The sequence below is a fragment of the Amblyraja radiata genome, chromosome 10 (genome assembly GCF_010909765.2).
Source record: "Amblyraja radiata isolate CabotCenter1 chromosome 10, sAmbRad1.1.pri, whole genome shotgun sequence".
Taxonomy (NCBI): Eukaryota; Metazoa; Chordata; class Chondrichthyes; order Rajiformes; family Rajidae; genus Amblyraja; species Amblyraja radiata.
Window position 1 is genome coordinate 25,784,827 of NC_045965.1, and position 22,367 is coordinate 25,807,193.

The 22,367-nt window shown below is 41.0% G+C and overlaps 1 protein-coding gene across 2 annotated transcripts in view; it reads right to left on the reverse strand.

The window, feature by feature from the left end:
* Nucleotides 1-22,367, reverse strand: part of atf6 (activating transcription factor 6) — a 226,792-nt gene that overhangs the window by 101,076 nt on the left and 103,349 nt on the right. Inside the window, exons 13-14 of one of the 2 annotated variants that reach the window (XM_033028393.1) lie at nucleotides 17,745-17,812; nucleotides 8,212-8,323 (exon numbers count right to left, since the gene is read on the reverse strand). In XM_033028393.1, the coding sequence (XP_032884284.1) occupies nucleotides 8,212-8,323; nucleotides 17,745-17,812 (180 nt within the window). Of the gene's footprint in view, nucleotides 1-8,211; nucleotides 8,339-17,744; nucleotides 17,813-22,367 lie in introns of both variants that reach the window. The other variant, XM_033028392.1, reaches the window with a different exon arrangement.

Sequence of the window (22,367 nt, forward strand, 5' to 3'; positions counted from 1 at the left end):
TTCCATTTTCTTTCCAAGCCAGGTTTCTTTCCACATCCGGCCATCACCAACACTTCCAGGTGTGCCCACATCCACATACAGGAAGTTGTAGTTATAATCAACCACCGCCATGAGTACAATTGAGTGGAATTTCTTGTAATTGAAATAATTTGAGCCACCTGATTTTGAAATAAATCAGCGTGGTTTACGAATTGCCACATGCTTGCCATCCAAAGCCCCACATGTGTGAGCAAAGTTCCACCTGTTTTCAAACCCCAGTGCAACTCTCTTCCACGCATCTGGTGTACTGGGGCATTCCATCACTTCAGCTGAATAAAATTGGATGATCGCCTCACAGGTTTCTCGGACAATACCACAGATGCTGTTGGTGGCGGCAAGAAAGTTGTAAGATAGACTTTTATAAGAATCGCCTGAGGCCAAGTAGCGGAGGGTGATTGCTATGCGCAACCCTGGTTCCAGTGCCTTTCTCATTACAGTGTCAGTCTTCTTCAGCAGAGGTCCCAAATTATTCTTTAACTCATTAAAGAGCTCGGGTGAAATTCTGACAAAGTTTTTGAATGCACTTTTATCCTCTTCGCACAGCACATTAAGCAGTTGCTCATATTGTCCAAATTGAGGTCTCCGTTGAAACATGGGCTTAACCCAGTGAGACTTCCTCTTAATTCTCTTTTTAATTAATCTCACCCTTCTGCCTTCACGCAAGCGTTTTCGATGCACATGTTGCGCTAATGCATACAGCGCGTCAATGAAAATAACAACCAGCCTGTACTCGAACCAACTTTGTATAGGCATGTCTGCAAATGAGCCAATTCTACGAACGGAGGATATTTATATAGTGTGTGAAAAAAAGTGACATCATTTGTGCCACGTGATTAACTACACTACAGTCCACGATGTTCATTCACGATTAACGGGAAAGATCGGGAGACGGACAAGTTACTCGCACAAATGACAGAATTGCCGAGTACCGTGGGAACTCGTGCTGGACCACGACCACTTCACTCTGGTGACATCTTGCGTCAGGTCGCACCGTGAGAACCGGCCATTAGGCGACTTTTTCGGTGACTACAGGCGACTAGGCTGTCGCCACATGGTTGCGGGGTGACTCCTCTATGGTCGTGAGTTGTCTCCTCAAATTTCCTAAAGAGTCGTAACTTTTTTCTTGTCGCCGCTGGATTTTGAAATGTTCAAAAGCCTCCTCCTGCACCTATTTTCTATGTTTCTGTTTCTACATTTCTACATGTGCCCACATCCACAAACAGAAAGTTGTAGTTTGCATCCATCACAGTTAATAGTACGATGGAATGGAACTTCTTGTAGTTAAAGAACATAGAACCTCCCTTGGGTGGACCGGTACCGGATGGCCACATGCTTGCCACCCACTGCCCCACATGTGTGCAGGAAGTTCCATCTGGTTTCATAGCCGTGCGCCACCCTCTTCCACTCATCTGCTGTACTAGGGCAGTCCATGACTTCTTCTTCATAAGCATCGATGATGGCCTCACAGGTCTCTCGGACAACCTTGCTGACGGTGTTGTGGGCCACACGAAAGCTGTAGGAGAGGCTCTTGTAGGAGTCTCCTGATGCTAGGTAGTGGAGGGTGAAGGCTAGGCGCAGGCTTGGTTCCAGTGGCTTCCTCATGAAGGTCTCCTTTTTCTCCAGGAGAGCACCCACCTGTGTCTTCAGCTCCTGAAACAGCTCAGGGGGGAGCCTAGTGAAGTTTCTGAAAGCAGCCTCATCTTCTTGCTGGAGCTCAGTCATCATGTTCATATTCTGGCCCAACATGGGTCACCTCAGGAACAAGCACCTCGACCACACAGCCCTCTTCTTGGGCTTCTTCTTCCCCTTTCTTGTTGTACTTCTGTCTGGCTGATCAGTAAGCAGGTGGGCTGCTGCAAGCAGCAGGGCTTGTTGTTGTAATAAGTAATGCCCTCTGATGTTGCTCCAAACCCTACCCTGCAACCCCAGTGATATGTTAACATTGGATCACATTGTTTTGGAGGCCAATATGATGTGAATTGTCTTCAGTTGTCGCCGACAGGGTCGTTGCTTGCCGTAGCTTGTCGGGAGGGGACGTAGGTTGACCTTGTATATCGTAGGTTATCGCCTGTGTGGTTGTAGGTAGACGTCCTAATAGGCCTGTCCCACTTGGCAACTTTTTAGGCAACTGCCAGCGACTGTCATTGTCGTAGCAGGTTGCCGAAAAACCGGCGACAGCCTACGCCTTCCTGGCGACAACCTACGACAGCACCTACATCAGGAGAAGTCAAGCTACGCTCACTGGCATCAAACCCACTGAAGCCAAAATGTTTCCAATATGTTGAAAATTTAGAAAGACGCTACGACTTTTTGTGCGACTGAGACTACTACCGGCGACCATTGGCGAACATGTGTGGACAAACTAGTCGCCTGAAGTTGCCTAAATAAAAAATTGCCTAAGTGGACAGGCCCATTAGTTGCAAAGAATTGTGTCGCTGGTTGTCGTAGCTTGACATCGACTAGGAGGTAGGTTGCCGTAGACATTGTCGTGGGGGGGATCCAGTCGCCTGCTCCGACTGTGTCTGTCGCCAGCAGTCGCCGAAAAAAATCGCCTAAGTGGGACAGGCCCTTTAAGGATGTCAGCATAATCAGTGGAAGTAGTGTGCACCTCCCAAACCTAGCAGCACCTTAGAACTCACACAACTCGACCACCTCGGAAGAAATTAAAAGAAAGTAAGAAAAAATTAATTTGATCGGAACAACTCAATTAAGGAGTAAATCAATTTGTAGAAAATTCAGACAATATTAATCCAACAAGGTTATTATGGATATTATTTACTCATTCAGCATTAAAAAAAAAATCTGTGAATATGCTGTGAAAGAAAATCTAACAATTATCTGATACTTTCTATTGGTCAATCCTCTGTTTTGATAAAGATCATGATAAAGATCACAATCTAATTGACAGTATCAGGCAGTGACTGTGGAAGAGATATGCAAGTGGTAAGTGTATTGTAATGTAACAATGAAAATAATACAATGAAAATAATAATACCTCGGCTCCAGCATCAGCGACAACCTCTCCTTGGACACAGAACATGATAAGAGGATCGGGAAGGCAGCTACTACTCTCGCTCACCTCACAACTCGAGTGTGAACCAACTCAAAGCTGATGTTGAAGACAAAGATAGCAGTCTACAAGGCCTGCGTCAACAGCACGCTGCTGTACGGCAGTGAGACATGGACTACATATGCTAGACAGGAGAGAAGACTCAACACCTTCCACCTGAGAAACATCCGCCGTATCCTGGGCATATCCTGGCAAGACAGAGTGTCCAATGCCGAGATCCTGTCTCGCGTTGGCCTTCCCAGTATGTACACTCTATTCAGGCAACGCCACCAACAATATTGCATGCTGCTCTGATGACCTCCATCTTCTACAAGGAACCAGTTCTCACAATTCTTCTCCATGTACACTGAACAGCTCCCAGAAAGTTATCCATATGAGCATTCAGTGAATACTGCCGCATCCTTTGCAGCATTCACAAGTAAACAGATTGCGCGAAGAGGAAAAATTATAGAGTTCAGGTTTTAGTGTTACAGCATTATAGCTTTAAAGTTAAAGAGAACGTGCAGAGGTTAGGTTGGGAGGTCAGAACTACACCTTTATGTTATGAGAGGACCATTAACAGCATGGAAGAGGCTGTTCCTGGAACTGGTGGGAGTTTTTTTCAAGCTTTTGTATCGATTGCACAGCGAGTGAGGGGATAAGAGGGAATGGCCGTAGTGTAAATGATCCTTGATTATGTTGGCTGCTTTTCTGAGGCAACATGAAGTAGATGCCATTGATTGAGGGTGGGTGTTTGGTTTGTGTAATGGTAATTGTTTCCAAACATGAATGATGGTAGTAATCATTGGAGAAAGAGGTTGGCAAGAATTATTCACTAGGGGCGCCGCATGAAGGCTGCCTCTGCCTACAGTCGGTCCGTTTTTTCCATCTTTTTTTTTTGTTAGTTTGTTTACAAGTATGTTGAGGAGGTTTCTTTAGCTTTTCTATGTGGAGGACGGGGTGGGGTAGGGTAAGGGGGAAACCATTTCCGTCGCCTCCTGACGAGGACGCGACTATTCTCCGAGTCGCGTCCTTGCCCCCCTCCTCGCGGCCTACCACCTGGATTGGAGCAGCAGCAGCAGCGGTGGCGCAGCGCTGGATACATCGTGGAGCGGGCGATGCCTCACCTGGGATCGCCGTTGAAGCTCCGGAGTGCTGGGCCTGCTGCAACAACATCGCGGGCTGTGGTTTGAAGAGCTTCCAGCGCGGGCGGCGCTGACTTCAACATCGCGGTGCCCTTTGCCGAGGGCTGCCAGCGTGGGTCTCCGCTCGGCGCGGCCTGTGGACTTCGGGAGCTGCGGATTCCGGTAGGAAGTGGCCGATTCAGAGGTCCAAGCCGCTGAGGTTATTCTCCCGTTCCGACGTCGGAGTTCCATCATCCCGGCGAGAGGGCCTGAGCATCGGGCCACCCGTAGCAGCGACTGCGGAGGGCTCGGGAGGCCCCGACCACGGGTGTATATCAAAAAACATCAAAGAGGAAGATGTCTGAACTTTGGACCTTCCCTCACAGTGGGAAATTTTGATTCCGCTGTGCAGGGGATGTTTATGTTAAAATACTATCATGTTTTGTTCTTTTTTTATTCGTCTGGCTGTATGGTGACCCCAAATTTCACTATACCAATTGGTGCATGTGACAATAAATGTCTCTTGAATCTTGAAGAACTCCACCCAATTTCCCTTAACATAGCTTAACTTATTTTCACAAGCATTCCTCAGATACAGCATACCAAAAATCACTAGTCTGAATCTTTTTTCACTCATAATCTATATCCTGAAAATGAAGAGCATCCCAAATCAACATTATCTGAATGCCGGCGCTGGGAATGGCGACTAATTCTGTATTGCTTTAATACTAATGGTGCACTGGGTAATCTTTTATAAGGCAGGCAATGAACCACATCTTACTTGGATTTAAGCGTTACTCCTTTTCCGACTGAAATATATTATTTTCATTCTCATTATCTATCATACAGGCATTAGAAAAAAAGCACACATCATGAATCAAAATTCCACGAGGAAAAACATTGCAGATTCCTCTTGATAAGAACTTAATGAACTATCAAATATCATGTGCAGTTGCCTGGGCAATAATGAATCTTACTTTACTGCAAGACATCTTGAGCCAATCCTTTTAATCACGTGCAAAAACAATTAGCAATAAATTGCAAGTTCGACTTGTTGATTACTTATACTACTGCTTTTAACCTTGAAAAATTAATATGAATATACCTAAAAAATGCTAAATTCTCCCCAAAAATCTGATAATTATGGAGATTACCAAAGGAAAAATTAGAAAGCCAGAATTTGACCATCCAGATCATGGTCAGAGACAGAGAGGCAGACAAGTGGCATTGGCGCTTAGTTTTAAGGTGAAATTACACAAAGTGCTGGAGTAACTCAACAGACTGCATCAGCCTGCAGAAGGGTCCTAACATCATCTATCCATGTTATCCAGAGATTCAGCCCAACCTTCTGAGTTACTCCAACACATCGTGTCCTTTTGTGTAGTAACCATCATCTGCAGTTCTTTGTTTCAACTACATACATTTAATAATGTATTGCTTGGTTGTAGCACACTATCAACCTGTCTTCCCCCCCCCCCCCCCCCCCCCCGTGGTCTGATATAACGGCGGTTTATTGTAATATTCAAAATCGCTTTTCTTTCTTCTCTCAGATTACTTTCTCCCTTGAAACTATCTTTCATTTTGTGTTGATTTGTCATCATCTGATTTGGTCAAATTGAGCCTTTGAGACTCTTTACCTCTGAATAAGAATTCTTCAATCTGTTAAAGAGATACTCAGATGTTCAAAAACATATCCTGTTCACAAAAATCATAAATCCCCTGCAGAGGGAGCCCAGCCTTTGTGTCGTAATTACCACAAAATTCAAGAGTAAAAGATCCTCAAAGTTCTTTCAGACATACAAGTTAAGCACAAGCACTGAAGTTGTACACCAGTGACCACAACATTCAAGTGATATCTTTTCAACAAACGCATTACAGGTTGAGTAACTGCCCACTTGTTTCAAAGCACAAAATGGTTGATTTATTTGTGTTTGTTGACCTTCAGAATAGTTCACTAAAGGCCAAGTACATAAGGGAAATACATGTAACAATGACTTCTATCAAAATTTGCAACCCTTTTATTGTTTGCAAGTCTGTTTCAGTGTGTATTTAATATCAATTTCCTAATTATAAGTGTTATCGGGTTCCAAGAAGAGAAGAAACGGTGACGTGAAGACAACTGTGTTTCCATGGAAATCATTTTCAGTAGTAATTTCCTTTTTACTCCTGTCTAAGAAATTATTTAATGCAGTAGTTGCTGCTAGATTCAACCCAATAGACTGAACACTGTCATTTAATAGATTGAAAAACTGAAACGCCACATGAAGCATTCTAGATTTACAACTCTATATTAAGTGGCTGGCATCATTATCAACATCACTGATGTGCAATCCCAAGAGCCTCAGGCTCTGGATTCAAACACATCCATAAAAAGATAAGTAATTTACTTAGTGTTATTTAAATTGCATTTGAATTATGAGGACTCCAAGATCACTCTTGAGTATTTAAATGCTGTTGTGCTTCTAAAATCGTTTTAACAAAGAGCTCATGTGGGCAAATTGCCTCGTAACATTCAAAGATGCAAGTCACACAACTGACAGAAGGTAGCAAACCCAGTTATTTTTTTGAAACATCCTGGGCAATAGTTTGTAGACAAATGAGAATGCTATGGATCATTTATCTTTAAGGAACACTCATCGGCATGTGAAAGATCATCTTTAGAAGTCTATCTCCTCAATATATTTTAAAAAATCACCTTTATCCTTGACTTTGTTTAAGAAGGAACTGCAGATGCTGGAAAATCAAAGGTAGACAAAATTGCTGGAGAAACTCAGCGGGTGAGGCAGCATCTATGGAGCAAAGGAAATAGGCAACGTTTCGGGTCAAAACCCTCTTCATAGTCTGAAGAAGAGTTTCGACTCGAAACGTTGTCTATTTCCTTCGCTCCATAGATTCTGCCTCACCCGCTGAGTTTCTCCAGCATTTTTGTCTACCTTTTATCCTTGACTTTGATTACTTTAACATCCTTGACATTCATTAAGTTTGCACTCCTTTGATGCTGCCAGCATCAATTGCATCCAGTTCTTCTGGCCAAGATTGTTGTTATCTGCTGAACTACAAGCCTAATCTGAATCAGTAACCAGTTGTGTACAATGTCTGAAGTACACCATAGGCTATGCAGCAGATGAATGGCGGAAGACTGAATGCTAGGAAGTGGAACCCATCAAGCAATTGCGTAATTACTAAAAATCAAGTGCACTCAAAGATAAAATATCTAATTTACAATTTTAAAGAGTTCTCTCAAGCATCCCATTCAGAATTGGATTATTGCCCTTATTCCCACAGTTTTTTTGTGCACATGCTGATTTTCATGCCTCCCGCATGACAGGGAATTTACTTAATTTGCCGTGAGGCACTTTGAAATACTATGAGGTTGTACAAGGTGTTTCATTCGAGCTAAATTCATTCTTTATCTTAAGTTAATCATCATTTTGATGTAAAAACGTAGTGATTGAATCAAATTCCTTGCTGGACTTTCAGCCGCAGGACAATTACAATTGTCGGGAAAGACACCTCAAAGTGAACAGACATTCATAAAACTACAGACATAGTTAACATTACCTTTATCGTGAAGAAAGTATAAACTGTTAAACTGTTAATCAACGACAATGTCATAATGCTACTAACAGATGACAATTTACATAATCTTTAAAGGGGAATGAACCCTTTTGACGTCGTTTCGGGGGGACACCCACACATACAAACAAACAAGATGAGAGTTTTAGTAATATATAGATAGATATGCCATTAAATTTACTATCAATTAAGTATTGCCCACTTTAGACTCATTAGATTCATTAAATATAATCAACTGGAGTTCAAAGATGCCTTATGGACACCTTATGGACAACAGTTTATAAAAACATTAATCAGAAATGAAGAATCATTTGGAAATATCATTTTGATCATCACAGTTTTGATTTGTTCTGGTTGCCAGAGCAATAAAGGCAAAGCATGTTCACGGTACTTATCCATGCCGTATAAATGTCATGAACTTACCCTCCGAAATGATATCAGATAAAATGTATCTCCTCTCCTACGAATGGCTTCAAAGAAGCTTGGGTAACGCTTGTCTGGCGCATAATAAACTTGCAATTCACTCCCTGAGTTTCTGTCAAGATGAGATCTAGGTTAAAACATGAACACGATTTAGCTATATTGCTCAATTGCTGCATGATATGAAGGGATTATGCCTTCATCACACAGAGCATTTATCACAGAGAATTGCAATTAATCAAGCAGTAAATATTTGCAAGATATGTTAACTTGGAAGCAAAAACCGCCAGTTAAAAAAGGAAGATAATAAATAGCTGAGTGCTTTAACTTAATTTGTTCCAAGTAATCACTTCATCACATTTGAAATTTATGGGGCATGTTTTGCTCTGGTTGAACAGGTACAAATGTATTTTACTTTAGTTTAGAGATACAGCGCAGAAACAGGCCCTTCGGCCCACCGGATCCACGCCGACCAGCGATCCCCACACATTAACACTATCCCACTCAGGACAATTTTTAAAAACATTTTACCAAGCCAATTAACCTACAAACCTGTACGCCTTCGGAGTGTGGGAGGAAACCAAAGATCTCAGAGAAGACCCACGCAGGTCACGGGGAGAACGCACAAACTCCGTACAAACAGCACCCATAGTCGGGATCGAACACAGTTCTCCGGCGCTGCATTCGCTGTAAGGCAGTAACTCTAACGCTGCACCACCGTGACCGCCCTATTTATTTGCAGATGAATAGGATCTGGGGATGGTCATCCATACATTGACAAGATACCTCTGATATGGTTTAAGATTTTACTAACATTTTCACTCTACCAACAATTGGGCAATACTCTCATATGCAAGCCATATCGTCAACATAATTAAACTGATGCATTCCATTCATGATAAATATTAGAAAATGCCCAAAATTTGCTGTAATCAGCACTGGATTATGATGTCCCAAGACATACTCAAGTTACCTCATCATGGCATGCACCTTCCTCTTCGAGGACACCTGAGATTTTTATCATTACTCTTGCCTGCAATGACTTTCATGTTTTAGTCATTGTACGTTGAAATGCTTTGTGAAGTACCTGTATGTCCTGCAGTCCTGGACTGGCATGTTAGTTTCACTCAGGATTAGAGCAGTTCAGGGAACAGGAAGAAACAAACTGAGGCCATGGATTTATTCAATGGGTAAATTACGCTTGAATAGACAGTGAACTACAGGCCTCATGAAGAGAAAAGGTTCCGAGCAATCATCATCATCATCATCAATAGAATGATAAAAATGTATAACAAATCAATTAAACAATAAAGATCATAAAATGATTAATTACACAGCCTGAAGAACAGAATAGTTGCCAGATGAATCAACAAGGAATTTGTGCAGGGCTGTGGTCAGTCTACATTTTGAATGCAGTGTCCAGGTCCAATACCAATATATTAAGGAGATATTCAATTAATGAGCAGAATGCAGTGGAAAACCAAACAGTGTTGAATGTTGGGACTTCTATGGAAAGACTGGACAATCTTTGGCTCTTCAGCTTCTAAGACACCAGGGCACTCATCTTACAGAAAATTTAAAGAGAATACAAAGGTTAACAGGAATATTACATTTGTTTAATTTGCAAAGCATAGTACTAGAAAATAGAGACTCACACCAGAAAACTGTACCTTTTCTTATATACGCAATCAATAGATGCCCAATTGAAATCCAGAATGGTTCACTTGCTATTCTGACACCAAGAAACCTGCTGAGATTACCCAACATTGGTGTTGAATTAGTTCTTTATAGTTTGGTGTATTTAAAGTCATCTCGTTATCAATGGTTTACTATGGTTAAGTAGCTATCTTTCTTTTTCTTTAAATATTCCAAGAACCCAAAAAGGATGGTCAGGCTGTTCCTGATGGTACTGTAAAACAGTTATCTGCCATTGAATACAACATCATTTATTAATTCAATTAATTGATTTCTGTTCTTTTCATCAGATTTGCCCAAGTTTGTTATTTTTATTGCATTGTTTGAAAATAGTTATGTCAACGGCTGGTTACCAATTGATGACAATCAGATAGGATTAGATAATCTCAAATGGAACCGCCGTGGTATACATGAGCATTATGATGAATGTCAGAGAGACAGAAGTTACTGGAGATGCTGGAATCTTGAATGAAACACAAAGTGTGTAACTCAGTGGGACAAGCAGCATGGAGGTCATGGATAGGTAACGATTCAGCTCAGGACCCTGAATGATATCCCTTCTAGATTTTATGCCATTTCATGTCCTTTCTTATTTAGATTTATTTGCTTTTGAACCACCTTTAGAAACATTATATCTTTAATCTTAATTTTTCCTCTCTTCTTTGTTGGTCGCTCAGTTTTTATTTTCAGTTAATTCATTAAGAAAGTGCACATAATATATTAAACATTTTATCTCATCTTCAGCTGTTTTCCTTTGCTAATTCTTTTGTTATGACTGTACCTAATATTCATACATTTGGCGGCAGTTTTTTTTTGGCCCGCCTGATCACATGTGGGAGTTTTTGGACTATCTTCCATTATTCTGACTGGTTTCTCTCACCTTTCCCCCCTGCAGACTTGGTAACTAGTGTTCACATCTGTTTAGCTTCTGAACTGAATCCAATTATGAAGTCATCTAGTTATGAACTCATTCGCAATAACAAGTAGTCTTATATTTTAAGGTATTCATTTTACCATTAACTCCTGTTTTCTAGAGTACTAGATCAAAGTCAAACTCCTTAAGTATCAATATTCCTTAAGTATCTACTCCTTAGATACTAATATCCTTGAAGTTCTCTTTTAAAGTTGTCTTCTTGAATGTTTTATCTGAAATCATTAAGTTTTAGGAAAAAAAGTTCTGGATTGCTGCCATCCAGTGCACAATAACTTAATTCTTGAAACTACAGTATTTGTCTGACTCCTTTCTCAGGACTATAACTAAAGACTTTAAATGTAGGTACTTATCATCACTAAACTTGAGCAAGAAACCAATTATCCTAACTCCCAACTCACTGAATAGCCACGTTCTGTCATCGTGTTATAAACGCATTTTGCACTGACATATTTACTGTTAATTTAAATTAATAGTGTTAAATTAACAGCTTAAGTTTAAATAAATTAAACATTATTAAATAAAGCAATTCAGAGGCTTTTATATAGGTACATAGAAGTGCAGGGAATAGGGTGATATGGATCAAGCACAGGGCCATGATCAGCCATGATCAGAATGAATGGCGGTGCTGGCTCGAAGGACCGAATGGCCTCCCCCTGCACCTATTTTCTATGTTTCTAGGGCGATGGGATCAGTTTTACTTGGCATCATGTTCAGCACAAACAGTGTGGGCCGAAGGGCCAATTCCTGTGCTGCACTGTTCCATATTCTTAATCAACTTTCCAAGAAGTTGTATAAGGCTCTGGTGAGACCACATCTGTACAGTTTTGGTCTCCTAATTTGAGGAAGGACATCCTTGTAATTGAGGCAGTGCAGCATAGGATCACGAGATTGATCCCTGGGATGGCGGGACTGTCATAGGAGGAAAGATTGAAAAGACTAGGCTTGCATTCACTGGAGTTTAGAAGGCGAGGGGGGATCTTATAGAAGCATATAAAATTATAAAAGGACTGGACAAGCTAGATAAAGGATAAATGTTCCCAATGTTGGGCGAGTCCTGAACCAGAGGCCACAGTCTTAGAATAAAGGGGGGGTCATTTAAGACTGAGGTGAGAAATAACGTTTTCACCCAGAGAGTTGTTAATTTATGGAATTCCCTGCCACAGAGGGCAGTGGAGGCCAAGTCACTGGATGGATTTAAGAGAGAGTTAGATGGAGCTCTAGGGGCTAGTGGAGTCAAGGGATATGGGGAGAAGGCAGGCATGGGGATTGATAGGGGACGATCAGCCTTGATCACAATGAACGGCAGTGCTGGCTCGAAGAGCCGAATGGCCTCCTCCTGCACCTATTTACTATGTTTCTATGTTTCTAAGTGTGAAAGAACATCAGGAGGGACAAGAGAACACAGGTGGAGAGGCTAGACAAAGAGGCAGGAATGCGGCGACGCAAAGGAACATAAGGGAGTTATATACCATCACAAGGAAATTGTCCGGGACATATCTGCATAGTAATAAACCAATTACAGACAAGAACGGTCAACTGCTTTCAACCCACGATGAATAGCTCGACAGATGGGTAGAACATTTTGAAGAAGTCCTAAACAGGCCACCACCGGCAGTACAGACACACATTCCCAAAGCCAGGATACCACTACAAATTAAGTGTGACAGACCAACAAAATCAGATATAAAGGCTGCAATCAAGCAACAGAAAACTGCCAAGGCTGCTGGCCCTGACAATATTCCACCTGGAGCCCTGAAAGTAGATATAGACTCATCAACAGACATGCTCGATGGCTTCTTTGGGAGAATTTGGGAAGAGGAAAAGACACGCACAGAATGGGCAGAGGGACACATCATGAAACTGCAAAGAAAAGGTGACCTAAGAAAATGTGACAACTACCGAGGGATCACCCTACTTTCTGTACCCAGTAAAATTCTCAACCGGGTCATCCTCAACCGTCTTCAGGAAGCTGTAGACAAGAGGCTACGGGACCAGCAAGCAGGATTCAGGAAGGATCGCTCATGCACAGATCACATAACAACATTACGCATCAGCATTGAGCAGTCTATTTAATGGAACACACCCCTGTACATCAACTTCATCGACTTTGAGAGAGCGTTTGACAGCTTAGACAGGACAACACTATGGCGCCTAATGGACCACTGTGGCATTCCCACCAAGATCATAAACTTAATCAAGAACTCATATGATGGAACCTCATGCAAAGTTATGCATGCAGGCCAGCTCTTTCAGAGCTTTAGTGTCAGGACGGGCATCAAGCAGGGATGTCGATTGTCACCATTCCTGTTCCTTTTGGCAATTGACTGGATCATGATGGAAACAACTGAAGGGGAAAGAAATGGAATTCAGTGGACAATGTGGGAGCAGATAGATGATCTTGACTTTGCAGACGATATAGCTCTCCTATCACACACACAGATACAGACAGACAGACTCTCACAAGCTGCAACAATATTTGGTCTTACACCCAATACAGAAAAGACACAGGTGATGAGGATCCAAGCCAAAACCATCCTTGTGCACAGCACTGCTCGAGAGGAGGTAGAAACATTCATATACCTGGACAGTGTTGTGGACATCACCAGAGGGGCACATGCGTGAGTGGATAGGGCGGAGATGGGGTAAAAGGAGCGAATGAATAATATTAATATCAAGGGGTGTGTGTGGGTGTGTGTGTGTGTGTGTGTGTGTGTGTGTGTGTGTGTGTGTGTGTGTGTGTGTGTGTGTGTGTGTGTGTGTGTGTGTGGGTTAGTGTGTGTGTGGCGCTGCAGGCCGCCCCCTCCCCCCCCCGCCACCGCGCGTTGAAGGGACGGGACCCAACGGTTTCAACTTGGTCTAGTAGGCACATAAAAGTGCAGGGCATAGAGGGATATGGATCAAGCACAAGGAAATTAGATCAGTTTTACTTGGCATCATATTCAGCACAAACAGTGTGGGCCGAAGGGACGATTCCTGTGCTGCACTGTATGTTCTTAATCAACTTTCCAAATATATTTTTTAAGTTACAATTCTCCTATTGCCATTTTTGTCTTGTGGTTCATCCTTGCATTATTGCATCCCAACAGGAATCCTGGGATCACTGCCTCATTTACATCCAGCATGGATCTGAATTCTGCTGATGGGAATTCTTACCCATGACAGCCACATAATTCTAACCCGTATCCATATGGTTGGATATTAAGTGGCATCTGATGTGGTTCACTAAGTTTTGTTGACTAGCTCAGGTAGATTGGTCTCAGGGTAATTCACATCCAGATAAAATTCATCCTTTTGCTTCATCTTTAAGGTCATGCTCTGTTCCTCACTGCATTCCTGTCCATTCTGCCTGCACTCTGTTACTTCACCACCTATTGGCTTGCTCTGGTGCCAGGGCCCGTATTTTGTAAAAGCCACTTCATATCAGTAGGCTTCTTCAAGATTTCCTTTACAAGATACAAGATACAAAGATTTATCAGCCAAGTATGTAAGAACATACAAGGAATTTGATGAGGTTCCATTATGATTTTTCTTTATACCGATCTGAGATCCAGCATTTGTTTATTCCCAATAAAATCCCTGGGACGCATCAGAGAACTTTAGCTACATTTAAGAAAGTTGTTAGTCATGTTTTATTTACATCTCTGAAGCAAAATCTCAGATGTTTCACATGGAGACATGTTCACATTATTGGATTAGTAAATTAATGAATTGTTCACACCATGGTTGTTATGAAACTAGTTATATTTTCAAGGAGGAATGGAAACTAAAAACCTGCACGTTTTAAGAGTGACAAGCTTACATGAGTAAGAGTGACCACAAAGCTCTGGAATGTTGAAATAGAAACATAGAAAATAGGTGCAGGAGTAGGCCATTCGGCCCTTCGAGCCAGCACCGCCATTCAATATGATCATGGCTGATCACCCAAAATCAATAACCTGCTCTGGCTTTTTCCCCCATATACTTGATACTTTTAGCCCTAAGAGCTAAATCTAACTCGAAATCTAAATAATCTAAATTGTTCACTTACACTCCTGAGGAGCAGGAACATGCTGTAATTTACCCAGCGTTATTACATAATTCTAATCCAACATGGAATTCAACATGAAATTTGCAGCTTTAACTAGTTGACCAGCAGACCCCTACAATTAACTGGGGAATCACAAATATGATGTGCATCTTATCCAATAATTTAAATGGAAAGGAAATAGATAGAGAAATACAGTAATAAAGAGAGTTCCCTTTTTGTTATTTGATTGTATTTGCTTTCATGCTTTTAATGATACAGTCATGGCTTTGTGATTTTTTTTTAATTCTTTCATAACTAAAATGTAATTGTTGATTTTTTTTCCCAATTGAATGATTCGGAACACCCCTGACTTTCTGAAACATTCCATGCACCCGACAGCTTTGTCAGCTGAATTTTCTTCATCTCCTTCATATGGTTTATCCCGGATCGCCACATAGCAGCAGTTAAAGTGGCAAGAATCTCCCTTTGTGCAGGACCATGCCATTTTGGATCAGCAAGTTCAGCTTCTGGATACAAATCAAGTAATAAATATGGGTGGCAAGACACATTTAGCTCAGTGCAGGTCAACACTTTTAAACACGAGTTCATGACATTCATAGAGATTATTACTTTCAAGTCCTTGCATTGCGACACAGGGGTCAAGGAAAGAGCGTTCACGTTGCGGCCCTGTTCCCACCAATCTTCCCACCACCACACACAAGAAGCGACAAGACAGACACCATTGTATGCAGTTGCCGAGAAGTGTGTTCAGCTCGGGCTGAACAACTTCTAATCTTGTGTGTGGACTCCATAAGAAGAAGACTTCAACACAGAATCCAATTACATCCATTCTCTCCACCTCAATGAAATTGGTGATTTTCATATAAACTGTAATTTCTGGGCATTTTCTCTCATTTCCTGCTGATTTTTTCCACAGACTTTAAGCTTCCTGTTTGTCTGGATCAGTTACACCAATTCCCAGTGTAATCTTGAAAAAAATTGTATTACATCACTGCAAAGTCTCATTTTCATTCCAAGAATATAAACTGGAATATCTGGAATTGTGTTCTTTTCTTGCCTCTGCACACTTTTAGGTTGTGAGGATAACAAAACTCTCCTCATATGCAAAAGAGTGCATGTGAAGATCAGCTCTCTAGATATTGCAGCACTGACAACATTATCTCACATATATAATTTGGCATCTTAATATCAATCAGATTTTGCCCACATCAGAAAAATTAAAATAAATGTTTCATCAAAAACATTAGAACATATGTCTCAACATTCGATATTGAGGCAGAAATTAAAATGAAAATCTAAAAGGCCAAGAGTCGCCACCTGGGATGAAGTGGAAATAATTAATGCACCAAAGTTAATTTAATGACTTGAAGATGTTACAAAAAGATTATCAACGAATTTCAAATTAAAACTTGCTGAACATAATTGGTTCCATATTTTCTAATTTATTTGCAGAGAAGTGAAAAAGGCTTATAATGATCAAAAATATATTTTCATCCCTAGCACGCATCAAATGTCTCCGCCTTAACAAGAACAAATACCGGTCCAATCTTTTCTTCAATAGCACCTAAACTCACTATCTTTGTGAGTAGGTTAAACTATCAACTATCAGGCTTAAACCTGCTTTTGAGACAAGCTGAACTGGATCTCATTACTTTTACTCCAGTGCTACTTGTAAAATTTAGGACTCTCTACTAAACCAGAATGATCAAAACATGTCATTCAAGGTATACTACATCACACCTATCCACAAAAAGTTGAATAAAATATGTTTATACATATGCATACATGGGCTGATGATACAAAAGCTTGAAAGCATCCACTACCAGTCTCAGGATCAGCTTCTTCCCCTCTTAGGCTTCTGAACAGTCCTTCCATAAGCTAGGATACTGTCCAATTCACCTCTACCCCATTATGGACATTGGACTTTGTCTCTGGAACTGTTGCGTTACAATGTTGAGAATCCATCTGTACTCTGTATCTTCCCCTTTGCTCAATCTACTATACTTGAGTTTGGCTTGATTGTATTTACATGTAGTATCATCAGATTTGATTGGATAGCATGCAAAACGAGCTTATCACTGTACCTCACTAAACATGACAATAATAAACCTAAACAGCTGTCCACATATATACCAAAAAACAACAGAAGACACATTTGCACGTCTTTTCCTCAGCATATCATCCGAGGTTAGAAGATTGCAACCTTCACGTGGTCCGCCCTGTTTCGGCTATTGCAATCAACCCGACGTGCACAAACGGAAGATCAAATAGAACAAGTTGTCCAACAACTTTAGGCGGTGTACGCCACACAAAAGAAGAAGAAGAAGAAGAAGCATATCTTTCAATTACCCATCTTAATTATGGCAAGACTCAAAAAAACTCCAAACAGTATTTATCAAAATATTACGGTGCTAATCAACGGAACGCACTCAGGAGATTTCTGCATGATTCATTTGCATTTATATTTAGGTTAATAGAATAAATTGGCTCTGGTGTTATATTATTCCAGGGTCTGAAGAGCCAGATCAAGTATCGGATCACAGAATGTCCAGGCTCACATCATCATTGCCACAAAAACGATTTATAACAAGATTCCCACAGTAAGTTCCCAAGCCATCCATTTATGACATACTTTTCAGAGAACTCCTTACAACCAAATAACTTCAGACCACATGGTAGGCTTTGCAAGCCTTTGCAAAAAGAATCTTGCAACATTGTTTTCTCCCATGGGCCTTGAAATATTCATCCAGTTTTCTCTTAGATTTTTGTTGGCGAGAAAAGGTATATGTGATTCCATAAATACTTTGCATTGAACCATCCAAAACTAAGAAATGTCTTGAGACAATTTAAGAGGATTACATTTACAACATAATAACTTACTTCTCATTAATGTCTGTGTACTTCCTTGTAACATAATGGGCAACATCAGTCTTCTTATCCACAGATTTCTGTAAGGAAATAAATCAGCCACATTACAAACTATTTTCAATGTAGAAATGGAGACACAAGAAACGGTGCATGCTGGAATCTGAGCAAAAAGCAAAACGCTAGAGGAACTCAGCAGGTCAGACTGATAAAAGGGTTCCAAACTAAATGTTGTCTATTTCCCCCACAGATGCTGCCTGACCTGCTGAGTTCCTCCAGCACTTTGCTTTTTTTGTTCAGTGTGATAGATCACCTAAATCTGGAACTTCATCAAGCAATCTAAAAGCAAAGTAATGAAATCTGAAGCACAAACTAGAATGCTAGAAATATGCAGCAGGCCAGGTGGCATGTGTGGAAAGAGGAACAGAATTAATTGTTCCGATTGATGACCTTTTATAAGATCTTGGAGAACTCAGAACACAAACAAATTAACAAGGGGAGGAGCAGATAGAATAAAGATGATGTCTGTGAAAGGATGGTGACTGGGAGCGATGACATACAGTGCCCTCCATAATGTTTGTGACAAGGACCTATCATTTAATTATTTGCCTCTGTACTCCACAATTTGAGATTTGTAATAGAAAAAAAAAAATCACATGTGGTTAAAGTGCATTTGTCAGAATTTAATAAAGGCCATTTTTATACATTTTTGGTTTCACCATGTAGAAATTACAGCAGTGTTTATACAAAGTCCCCCCATTTCAGGGCACCATAATGTTTGGGACACAGCAATGTCATGTGAATGAAAGTAGTCATGTTTAGTGTTTTGTTGCATATCCTTTGCATGCAATGATTGCTTGAAGTCTGCGATTCATGGACATCACCAGTTGCTGGGTGTCTTCTCTGGTGATGCTCTGCCAGACCTGTATTGCAGCCATCTTTAGCTTATGTTAGTTTTGGGGGTTGGTCCAGTTTTCTCTTCAGCATATAAAAGGCATGCTCAATTGGGTTCAGCAATAATCCCAAACATACTTGCTTTAGCAGTATGTTTGGGGTCATTGGAGAATGAACAGCTGGCCAATGAGTTTTGAGGCATTCGTTTGAACGAGCAGATAGGATGTGTCTATATACTTCAGAATTCATTATGTTATTACCATCAGCAGTTGTATCATCAATGATGATAAGTGAGCCAGTGCCTACAGCAGCTATACATGCCTGTGGAAGTTAATAATGATACAAATAATGTAATAATGATAAAAATACAAAATGGATTCCGATGAAACTAAGACAGGCCTTCACCGTCTTATATTAAATTGCAAAGGTAGCAAAAACCCACTAACCTTTGCTTTCAGTACACTAACAAAGCTAGCAGACTGTTGATGTTCCCTTTCCAATAACATAAGCGAGATAATAAGCTCAGCTTCATGAATGTCTCCTCTACAATGTAAACATTGAGAGAGAATTCAGACTATAAGATTATAATGTGCGTCATAGGTAGAAAAAACCAAAATGCTTGTTCAAGTCCAAGTTCAAGTTCAAGTGAGTTTATTGTCATGTGTCCCTGTATAGGACAATGAAATTCTTGCTTTGCTTAAGCACACAGAAAATAGTAGGCATTTACTACAAAACAGATAAATGTGTCAATATACCATGATATAAATATATACACACACATGAATAAATAAACTGGTAAAGTGCAAATAACAGAAAGTGGTTATTAATAATCAGAGTTTTCTCCGAGCCAGGTTTAATAGCCTGATGGCTGTGGGGAAGTAGGTATTCCTGAACCTGGTTGTTGCAGTCTTCAGGCTCCTGTACCTTCTACCTGAAGGTAGCAGGGAGATGAGTGTGTGGCCAGGATGGTGTGGGTCTTTGATGATACTGCCAGCCTTTTTGAGGCAGCGACTGCGATAAATCCTCTCGATGGAAGGAAGGTCAGAGCCGATGATGGACTGGGCAGTGTTTACCACTTTTTGTAGTCTTTTCCTCTCCAGGGCGCTCAAATTGCCGAACCAAGCCACGATGCAACCGGTCAGTATGCTCTCGACTGTGCACCTGTAGAAGTTAGAAAGAGTCTTCCTTGACAATCCGACTCTCCGTAATCTTCTCAGGAAGTAGAGGCGCTGATGAGCTTTTTTGATAATTGCGTTAATGTTCTCGGACCAGGAAAGATCTTCAGAGATGTGCACGCCCAGGAATTTGAAGTTCTTGACCCTTTCAACCATCGACCCGTTGATATAAATGGGGCTGTGGGTCCCCCTCCTACTCCTTCCAAAGTCCACAATCAGTTCCTTGGTTTTGCTGGTGTTGAGGGCCAGGTTATTGCGCTGGCACCATACGGACAGTTGCTCGATCTCTCTTCTATATTCTGACTCATCCCCATCAGTGATACGCCCCACAATAGTGGTGTCTGCAGAAAAATGTTCTGCAGAAAAATGCCAGTGAATCACACAAATAGTATGAATGCCAGGTGGTTAAAAGGAGTGAATAAAAAGGGGAGAGAGGGGTTGGGAACAAGCGAGAGTGGTTGGAAACGGGTGGAAGGAAGTGGGGGAGGGTGAGAGGGAGAGGGTGAGAAAGTGAAATTGAAGACATTTACTTTTTAAAGAATGTACCAAGAACACAGAATTAGTGTTCATCATCCAAATTAAGAAACTTGTAAATATGTTGAGGTTATATGATGGCACACTGAGAAATGTAGGTGGGCAGGGGTTCAATACCCATTGGGTTTCTGTGTGGTCAGAGTTATAACATTTTAAATAAAAGTATCATCAGCTATGAATAATGGCACTGTTGATCTGAATTCCTTTTATAGGTCTTATAATGACCATCATGTGACATATCAGGAACCATCTCAGACAGCATGCTTCTGATTTGTATTTCCAAATTTCATTGCTCCTCCATTGATTTCCAAACCTTTAGCTGCCAAAACCCTAATTCTATTTCTAAGCATGTCCATATGTTTTCTGCCTTTCAGGTACTCATTAAAACCATCTTTGTCCAAACTGTGGATCATCTGCAACAACAGGTCAACAGAATAGATCACAGTCTGAATATAAACACAACATTCTGGAGTAACTCAGCAGGACAGGCAGCATCTCTGGAGAGAAGGAATGGGTGACGTTTCGGGTGAAGACCCTTCTTCAGACTGAGAGTCAGGGGAGAGGGAGACAGAGATATGGAAGGTTAAGGTGTGAAGACGAAGATCAAAGGGGAAGATGATCAAGGAAAATGTAGAATGGATCATTGTTAGCTGAAAGGAAGTTGACAACGAGGTATACAATCAGTAAAATTTAATCAGGAGGACAGTGAAACTAGTCAGAGAACTAGGATGGGGGAGGGACAGAGAGAGAGGAAAGCAAGGGTAACTTGAAGTTAGAGAATTCTATATTCATACTGCTGGTTTGTAAGCTGCCCAAGCAAAATATGAGGTGCTATTCCTCCAATTTGCGTTGGGCCTCACTCCGACAGTGGAGTCCCAGGACAAAAAGGTCAGTATGCGAATGGGAGGGGGAGTTAACTGGCTACCTGGAGATCACGTAGTTATCTGAACACTTGCAATCTGAATACTTGCAGTGGGTAACTCATCGCCAAATTCCCAAATATTTCCACCCCCTCAATAATAAACTTGATATTCCTATATATTAAATTATGAGATGCATAGACATGGTAGACGATAACCTTTTTCCTGAATGGAAATATCAAATAATAGAGGTCATAGCTTTAATTAAGGGGGCATAGTTGAAAGATGTACAGGGTAAGATTTTTTACACATGAGGTCTTAAGTGCTTGGAACACGGCGGTGGAGGCAGAAACAATAGTGGTATTTAAGAGACTCTTAGATAGGCACATGGATATACAGGAATATGAATTATGTGCAGACAGATAAGAGTCGGTCTTGCCACTATGTCTACACAGACATCGTGGGCCGTAAGGCCTGTTCCTGTGCAGTACCATTCTAAGTTTAACAAGACGCAAGCCTGGAGTGTAATGGAAAAATCTCCATCTGCCAGGATGAATGGTAGTTACACCTTTCATAAAGGTCAATGAAACAGCCTATCTTACTGACTGATCATTTCATCCTAAACATTCATGTTTATAAGTGCAACTGGAAGCTAAAGTTCATAATTTGGAGTCTGCAGATTTGATTTTGATAAGGCATCAAATGATCTACTTCACTGAATTAGTGCTACTCTATTCAACGAGAATCTGCCAAAGATGGTGGGGGGGGGGGGGGGAGAGAGTAAAGACCAAAAATGTGCACTGCCATAAATCAAAAGTAACTGCAGATCCAGGGAAGAATCAGACTATGATTTTTTTGCAACAAAGACCTAAGGAGATCCCAAAGCATATTAAAGTACTACACATTTGAAGTTTGGGAAAGGTTGTGGCAACCTCCTGCAAATAGTAAGGAGTTAATAGCAGACCTCTAATAATGCAGTTTTAAAGATAAATATTGCCAGGGATCAAGGTCATTCCCCTGTTGTTTTCAATATGGGACTTGCTATGTCCATCTGTGATGGTAGAAAATGTAATGCATCATCTGTAAAGCAGCACCTCTGACTGTGCAGCACTCCATCATTTATGTGGCCAAATCTCTGGAGTATAATTTGAACCCACCAGCTGGGTCAGAAGTTA